Source organism: Diuraphis noxia, unplaced genomic scaffold (genome assembly GCF_037042655.1).
Source record: "Diuraphis noxia isolate RWA-SAM2 unplaced genomic scaffold, SU_Dnox_SAM2 contig0002, whole genome shotgun sequence".
Taxonomy (NCBI): domain Eukaryota; kingdom Metazoa; phylum Arthropoda; class Insecta; order Hemiptera; family Aphididae; genus Diuraphis; species Diuraphis noxia.
In genome coordinates, this window is record NW_028301712.1 from 28,801,128 (window position 1) to 28,811,069 (window position 9,942).

General features: G+C 28.1%; 1 protein-coding gene across 1 annotated transcript; it reads right to left on the bottom strand.

Moving 5' to 3' along the window:
* Positions 1 to 369: 369 nt before the first annotated feature.
* On the bottom strand, positions 370 to 723 carry LOC149058307 (uncharacterized). The gene has a single exon (XM_089218356.1). The coding sequence runs from the start codon at positions 721 to 723 to the stop codon at positions 370 to 372; it is 354 nt and encodes a 117-aa protein (XP_089074482.1).
* Positions 724 to 9,942: the final 9,219 nt, after the last annotated feature.

A 9,942-nucleotide genomic window follows, 5' to 3' on the forward strand; every position in this document is an offset into this window, starting at 1 on the left:
ACATTTGAACATTCTATAAGTTATAGACTATAACTAAACCTATACGCAGAGGCGTAATGAAGGGGGGAATAAATTGTATTTGGTAGGGCAGGTTACTGTATGAAGCTTACAGATTTTGTTAAACACATAAAATGGTAAACGGAAAAAAAGTCTCCGGAAAAAATGTGACCGGTAAAAAAGTCCCCATTAATAAAATCAATTCAAAACATAACCCCTACCTATGTCAACTGTTAATTATTTTATTATTTTTTTATTGAACTCATTATTCAAGTAATTAGTAATTATTACTTTCACTCAAGTTTTTCTTATTCTATCTATCTATCTTTTGGCTTTTACGGGCCATTTAGGTCCATTGCCGCAACAACCCACTTATTGCCTCCATCTATCTCTGTCTTGAGCTAGTTTTTTTCCGTCATTCACTCCCAGTCTCGATGCATCTTTTGCAATCCTGTCTTTCCACCGCTGTCTGGGTCGTCCTCTCGGCCTTCTTGTGTCCGGCTTCCAGTCTGTGGCCAATCCTATGGGGCCCCCGGATCTCCATACATGACCAGCCCATCCCAGTCTATTACTCTTAAGGACTCCAATTATATTTGTTTCACCATATAGTTCTTCTACTTCTCGGTTTGTTCTTAATTCGAAGTCCCCCAGAGCATTTCTTTTTGGTCTAAATATCCTTCTAAGAACCTTCCGTTCAAACGTAGCTAGTCTATTTTCGTCCGTCATTGTTGTTGCCCATGCACCGCAGGCGTATAGTGCTACCGGTCTAATCAGAACTTTGTACTTTTTTCTTATTATGGCCTCAAAAAATAAAGTTACAATGGTATTCAATTATGTTAAATTACGATGTAAATATTATATAATAATATTTTTATTTTTACATTCAAAGATGCTCCGGGAGGGGGGGGGGGTTTAAAAATAACCAATATAAAAACCTTTCCTTTAAAACTACCCGCCATTTTCCTAGCAATCCAACACGTCATATAAATATTAATAGGTAAAATAACAAAACAAATACAAAGCTTTACATAATATTGCATAACTCATGGCTATTAAATACTATTTAATATGTATATAATATAATATACAGAATATTAATATATTATATTATGAGTTATTAATAATAAAAAATTTGGTATCTTTTTAGATTCTGTCATTCTGAGCGGAGCGAGGAATGTATTGATTTTACCTTTACCATGATGTGCATGTGTTTTTTTTTGTGTCTATCATCAAGTTTTGGAGCAGTAAAAGTGCTTAGATTTTCGATTTCTGCTCGTTCGAAAATCGAAGCATTTTTATTGCCCCAAAACGTGATGACAGATACAAAAAAGTGAAAAAAAAAATAAACACACATCATGATAAAATCAATATATTCCTCGCTCCGCGCCGCTCAGAATCTAAAATGATGATAATTATGTACAATTTTTAATTTCTCAAATATGCAAAATAAGTTTACATATTAGTAATTTAGACTTCATGAATCGAATTGGTATCATATACTCAACTACTCAAACTCAAGTATAATTATGGTTTCGAGAAAAAAAAAATGCTAATCCAGTAATTTATAAACATCCGATCTCTAATAACCATTAATACTATTAAATATTTAAATTAAACATACCTCAGAAGTAGAACTGCGTAAGTAAGTTTTTATTTATAATTATTATGATATTTGTTTAGTTGTATACTGTTCAGTGTTCAGAGCTTAAGAGTACGTAACAGTGGTATTTGTTGTCTCCGTCTTACCAGTGCGTAATATAGCAAATTTACGCTCAGCAGAACACTTGTAGCTTCTTTAGTTTATAAATAACAGTGAATCGATCTATTATGAAACTTGATGGTAAGAACATTATCTGTGTTTGTACGTTGGTTTTTTACAATAATTCAATTTTTATGTGAGTTATGAGCATATAATATACAGTACATTAAAAATGTATGTTCTTATACCATCAAGTTTCATAATAGTTCGATTCACTGTAATTTTTAAACTAAAGGAGCTACAATAGTATTCTGCTGAGCGTAAATTTGTTATATTACGCACTAGTAAGACGGAGACAATAAATATCACTATTACGTACTCTTAACAGTCTTAACAGTGCAACTACAGATATATTGCAATTCATCAATAATATTATCTCATTGTTTTTATCCCTGGTGGGGTTTGAGCCTGTTTAGGTACATTTTATAAATTATCATTATTTTATATTATTTTATTATTGAATATTGTACATACTTTTAAAATTAAAAAATTGTTTTGTAAATTTGTAAATTGAAATTTTGAGGGGCTACATTTTGCTGTAGGTAATAGGTGTACCCCCCCCCCCCCCGTGGGACTGTCGTTGAATTTAAAGATAGGTTAACAAATGGTATTATTATACTGTTTATGCGAGCACGCGTAACTATTCTATTAACCTACAGATAACTTTAATTTTTTTGGCCATAAACATCGCATAGGTATACTATCGAATATTACTTCAACCAAATTGGTCACTCGAATTAGTCCAATTGATTTAAAAATGTGCAAATATTTTTCAAATTATTAGAGAAAACTTCGGGTTTTTGAATCGATTGGACACAATCACGGGCTGCGTGAAGTTGGCAACCCGTAATGGTTTTTAGCTTGTAACATTTTATAATTCTAAAATTCTAATAATCAATTTGCAAAATATTGGTATATGTACATATATTATTAGTAAATCCAGTTTTTATTTTGAAGATGTAGCTTGGATGCTGCAGGTTGAGAGATTCTGAGGTTTCTGAAATACGAGTATGAGGTATTGGATGTGGCAGCTGGCAAGGTGTGCTTCTCTGGGTTTGCGTTTTTTCTGCGTTTTATTGTCAGACAATTTATGAACACAATAACGACCTATGGGCTATGGAAAAAAAGTTTAATACCGCTATATGTATTGTGTACCTAATATTTTAACCTTAATAATGGGTATAGATTATAGTACTGAATTACTAGGTATCTAGTAATATTATAGCAGTATTATGTATAAATGCAGTTTCAAAAAGTTAATCACCCAAACACCCAATTTTTTATTTATAAAAATATTTTCACTTATTATAATAACTATAGTTCAAGAAAATTAATTATTATAGACTATCTGACTATAGTTTATGTTTTTTTTTTTAGCTTTTTATTTTAAATCTAGCTCAACAATTACAATACGTTAGACTCGTTAGAATATTAACAATCAAATAATAAGTAAAAAAAAAAAGAAAACAATAGAATAATAGTAAAATTAAGTTATAATTATAAATAGCTAAAGATATAATAAATTATATAAACAAAAAGACTCAGATAATAAAGCCAGCCTCCTGAATAAAAGAAATAATAATAATAATGACTTGTTCAGAGTAGGAGTTTAAAATGGAGTGGAGATTGAACGGAACATTCAAGGAATTGAGAGAAGTAATTAGGCTCTGACGCTTAATGGAAAGAGATGAGGGACAATTGAAGAGAATATGCGACAAATCGCAAATATGTTCATCCATATGCAGAGTGCAAAAAGGGGAATTTAATTTATAAGCGTGCGAGGGTAATAAGTGATGCCCTATACGTAAACGATTAAATTGTATAATAGAGGATCTAAGTAGCCGTACTTTATTGAACCAAATATATTATTGGTAATATTGGGTACAATAAATTTCAATCTGAAGGCAAATTTAGTGGATAAGTTATGCCAGTAAACAGACCAATAATTAAAAAAATGACGTCGTAGAAGAGGGGGTAAAGAAGGACTAATAAAATTTGAGGAAGATTTGGTTAAGGAATCGGGGCACTCGTTACTTTGAATCCCCACATGACTGGGAACTGAATTATATTAAAGTCTAATTGGCTAAGCCTAAAAAGAATAGACTTAATACGGAGAATTAATGGAGATAGATGGGAATGAAGAGAAAAGGAATTGAGAGATTGAAGGCAAGAAATTATAGTTTATGTTATACATTTATAAACTGCCCTATGAAACCTGCAATGATATACACCCATCCCCTTCGAGATGCATTATACTTGCTAACCTGCCTGGCGCCACTGTAAATAGGTAAAGTCACAATGCCATGAAAACTGGCCAACAATTTTTTCCTTATACAAATAAGGTTAGGTTATATAATAATAATCTTAATTATTTAAATGCACAATTTATAGTATACGAGTAGGAGGTACCTAATATACTTACTTACGTATTCAATTTTTATACCTACCAATAGTTTCTAAACATAAAATTATAAAATGAATGTATTGAAAAAATCTTGATTTACTATTTCAAAATCATTATCTTCATGAACACAAAAATATTATATTCAAATATGTATACAATTAATTAGTACCAAACCCACTGCATGTGGTATGCGGAAACGCTCAGAGAATATTATATTATAATATATGAGAAGGTGGTAGTTATCTACTATATTTTATTGATTACAAATAATAATTCTAAAATTTTATAACAAAAATGGTTAAATTATGCACCTACAAGCTACAGTTATATATAATTGTAAATTATATTTTGTTATTCCAATATCGCCTGCAAACAGTATCCACCGAAAAAACGTTATAATCAGACACGTATTAACACGTTTTTCAAATATTTCATGACTAAGCCTATGATTCGATTTTTTATTATTATAAAATAACAATTTAATATCTTTAGAAAAATAATCATTATTTTTTGTTAAATGTCCAGTTTCGACAAAATTTAAATTTCAACCAGTGGTGTAACAAGATAAGAAATGGCCCTGGGGAAGTAATTAATTTAGACCAATAAAATTTTAATCAAAATTAAAAATATTATATACCTACATATTGAAATTTTTAGTCAGCTTGAACCAAACTATGAGATAATTAATAGACAAAATAAAATAAACAAAATAAAAAACTGTTTTATTGTTATTAATTTAGTTAAGAGGACGCTACACCCGCATACGTTGTCTCCGTCTTACAAGTGCGTAACATAGCAAATTTTATGCTCAGCAGATAACGTTTAGCTCCGTTAGTTTAAAATTTAGAGTAAATTAAGTGAGTTATGTGTATTTTAAGTTATACAAACAATTTTAAATTTTAAAATACACAAAACTCACTTTAAAATTAAAATATAATAAAAAGCCTACGTCATGCCCTCGATAATAATGTTATACCTTTAATTTTTGTAAGAAGTCAGTTTACTCTAAATTTTAAACTAACAGAGCTAAACGTGATCTGCTGAGCATAAAATTTGCTATGTTACGCACTTGTAAGACGGAGACAACATTATGCGGGTGTAGCGTCCTCTTAATTATTATGTGTAAGTATATTAAGCACTTACAATTATTTACATGCAAATTTATCAATAACTATTTATTATCAATATAATTACTTTTAATATTTAGTAGGTATAAAATGTTTGGGATAATAGGCTCTCGATAGGCCCTCAAGGTGTCAAGAACCCTTAAGACTTAAGTTCTGGGGCCCCAGGGCACTGCCCCATCTAGCCCTAGAATAGTTTCATCACTGATTTCAACTCCATTAATAAAGTAGAAACTTTGCAAATGTTTTTTCAATATTAATTTAATTAGAACAATTTTTAAATTCTCGCAATAACAAACTGTTGAGAATTTGTATATTTATATGTCCAAGCTTTTTGACAACAATATTTTTAATAATAAAGAAAAAATTGAATTAAAAACAATTTAAAATGTCCATAAATAAGTAGCTTAGAGAGCCTAGATATTTTTTAAATTATATCATGTACCTAAAATAAGAACAAGAAAATTTGGTGAAAATTATACAGTCATACGGTATTTATTTTTGAATTGCAAAGAAAAGCGGCCAAGTGAGTACCAATCTATTAAATAATGAATAGTAGGTGTCTAAAAAGTAAAAGGGGTAAACTGATGGGCTAAATTTTACAATGATATACGAAAAATGATTCTAAGCGAAGATTTCCTTTGTGTCCTATCAGCCTTTTTTATTTCTAGGCACTTCCCAACATTTTTGTTATTTAAATAATTACCTTTTATATTTTTACCATCATGATATTAGTAATATACAGGGCTCGGTTTTTATAGCATTTGCTAATTATTATAGGATAGAGATAAAAATTGCAGAGTGAGCTATAAATTTGGTATATAAGTACATGAGCCCTGGAATAATATACATTAGGTAGGTTGAAGTAATTGTGCAAAAAAAATTGCATTCGGAAATATCAATGTGTAAATAATTTAATAATATAATGATTTTATAAATTTTAAGTCATCGTGAATAATATTTAAAAATTACAACAAAATAAATACAAAACATAAATGTTCAAACATAAAATTTAGAATTTAGAATTATTTAGAATTTATTTTTGAATTGAATTTTGAACTACAAAATAATTTGCAAATATTCATGATTTTGACGAATTTTTGTCAATATTTGAAATTCAAATGATAATAAAAATTTGATTTGAATTTCCGGTGGACATTTTTTTTGTGATAAAGATTGACAAATTTGTAAGGAATCTTGTATTAAATTTTCAAATCTTAGATTTAAAAAGAACATTTTTGATGAATTTCTAGCTTAAAACAATTTATGAATTTTTGAACTTTTTACGTATTTTGTCAAAATTCAAACTTTGAATGCTTATAAAAAAGAATTGTAACTATATGAATTTCTTTTATTTTTCAACTGCTATTGTAACAATATTTTAAGAGCCTTGTATTAAATTTTCAAGCTTTTCTGCCCAACAAATACATTTTTATCGATATTAATTTAAAAAAAACTAATAATGATCGAAAATTTCAAATGCCTATGAATAGTTCAACTTAAGTCAAAAATTTTTGAATATTGCATGGTGGATAGAATATACTTATGTAAACATTCGGTGAAAATTTCATGTATCTATGGTCATCCGTTTTAAAGTTACATCAAAAACCAAAATCGTGATGACAGTCACAAAAAAAAAAAAACACACATCATGGTAAAATGAATACATTTATCGCTCCGCTCAGAATCTAAAAATTAAAAATGTTTATAATGTAGGAAATAAGTGGATGGGAGTGATGATAGGATTAAAACAATGTAAATTTTAAAATATTAGTAACTCAGAGCAACCCCCCCCCCTCTACCCTTAATAAGTCGACCCTGAACGTAGTCTATAATAATTACTGTAAAACGTGATGAAAAATTTAAAAAAACACACATAGTAAAATCGATTCATGACATATTCAGCTCAGAATATACAATGAAAACGATCAATGACAATGTAGATAGTAAAATATTCAAGTGTGAAGTGTTTAATATTATGCTCTGTTATTTCAATGCCGATCACGGATCAAATCGGAAATAATTTTTTTTTTATGTTTATACGTTCAATAAAAAAAAAAATATAATAATTTCCGATTTGACTCGCCCAAATATGTTTAAAATACAATTATTGATAAGACCATGAATACACAATAATTTATTGTATGCAGCCTAAATATCTAATATAGGTATATTGATGTTCCTATTATACACTGCAGAAAACACTCGAACAAAATTGTGCAACACAAATTATAATTATATAGATTAGGTATAGGTGCCTGCAGTAATATCTCTGTATTGCCTAGTGTCTGTTCACGTCAATAGATTTTTTCGAATATTTGATATTTCTTTAGATATGTTTTTATTTAACTATATGTATATCTGTATTAAGTATTTATTATTGGTCATATTCATAAATATTTATCACAACTTTTCATTGCGTAAATTATTTATCTGGGAACCTTTTTTTCTACATATTTGTTCTAATACTTCAAAGAAGTAAGGTTACTGTAAGTGTATTTTTGAAATTAAGTTTTTTTCATTTCATCGGAAGCTATATTTGATTTGAATTTAAAAAAAAAATGTGTAATGTAAAGCCACAGATATTTTTAAGTTTTAACTAGTGATTAAAGTAGATGGGTAAATTAACGAATTTGGTCTTTGGATACTACAATTGTAGCTGGAACCTATTAAAATGGTTTTAACGAATATTTAACTATATACTATAGTTGTAGATACTATTTAATCTAATTCAGACCAACTAAATACTTTTGATACTAACAACTAAACGATTAGGTAAAGATAACCATCTATATAATTCAGCTAACCAAAATAATACAACCATTTACTATAACCAAATTATTTTTTTCCGTGAACGTAAAATAATAATTTATCCCAAAAAGATTGTGTAATTTTTATTATGTCATATAATATTGCTATTATCGACTTATAATAATATTATAACCTAACCTTTATAATAATATATAAGTGACTATAGAGAGATATTAATATATTTGTGATCATAGACTCCCTGCACAGACATTTTTTTAGGAGAGTCAATTAACCAGACTCTCCTGAATTTGGACAATTTAGGAAGAAATTAAATAAATATTTTTCCAATTTTCTTAACGTTTTCTCATTAAAAAAAAATTTGGAAAAGGCAGGAGGGGCAAATGTCCGATTTTCCCCCTCCTAGTGTCTATGTTAATGATTGAGTGAATACCTACCTATTATAATATCCACCTACATATTTTTCAAAATAATTTATAAAATTTAGGTAGGGAAAACGGTAATAATTATTATGTAAAACCAGTTTTTAATAAAATAAATGTCGATTTTTTGTTGAAATTATTTTAAAATAACTATTCATATTAACACTTCCTAGACATGATACCTATAACTCTTTTAAAATAATTTGAATAATATTGTACCTTATTTATAGATAATAATAGAGATACATTTGACTTTTTCGTTTTTTAATATTTTTATTTTTTACACCCAACTACCCAAGTAATGTTTGAAATTGCATCACAATATCCTTCGTCATAGGTTAATTTCTGAAAATTAAAAAAAAAAAGTATTTATATTATTCGTTTTCGTCGTTTTCGAAATGCTTTTGAAAGCCAAATAATGATGATATTAATATTTATAATTTTTAAAATGCATTGAGAATTTATAGAGGTTCACACTTTGATAGTAATACCATTGGCGCAATAAGCGGATGACAAAAGGATATAAGTACCTATAACATATTTTGTATAAACTATAAATTATAAAGCAACTTTTATAATCTACAATATAGAACAATATTGTATGTACAATTAGGTACAATTCATTTATATTTCATACCTACCTAGTACCTACTTTGGCTACTTTTAAAAATATTCACTTACTCTTAATCTTAATACCTATTATACATACCTTTAATTTGAAAGAAAAATGATTTTACATAAATTGTGAGAAATTTAAAAACTCTTCCGGCTATTCCGAATAGTAGAACATAACAAGTTTTTACGATTAATATATTTCGAACAATTTAAAATTGTTTGAAAACTAACATTCAATATTGTCAAATTTAAACTCCCATTAATCGTAAAAGAGAATGTGGATTTATCTAAATTTATTGTTTTTAAATTTCAGAAGAACTATATTATAATGAAATCGGTATTATGTTTTCTATTCTTAAATATGTAAATATTAAAATTAAATAAGCTGCAGATAAGTAAGTAGATGTCGCAATGCTGTACGCATGTACAGTAGATTACAAGTTGTTTACTGTAATTAATGGTATTAAATTTGAATCCAATGATATTATATCATTGTAGACGAAAAACGATTCTGAAAGAAGACGGGTTATCTGCCTAGGATATAAAGAAGTATAATATAATATAAAAAAAATTTTTTGTGAATTTTCGTGATTTTTACGTATGTTGTCAAAATTCAAAAACTTTGAATACTTATAAAAAAAAATTGTGACTCTGTATTTCATTTATTTTTCCTCTGCTATTGTCAAAATATGTTAGGAGCCTTGTATTAAATTTTCAAACAAGGTCCTGAAGTCGAAATCGAAGCATTTTTACTGCCCCAAAACGTGATAACAGAAACAAAAAAATTAAAATAAAAAACATAAAAAAAAATTCACACATCATGGTTAGGTTAGCTAGTCCTCGCTTCGCTCA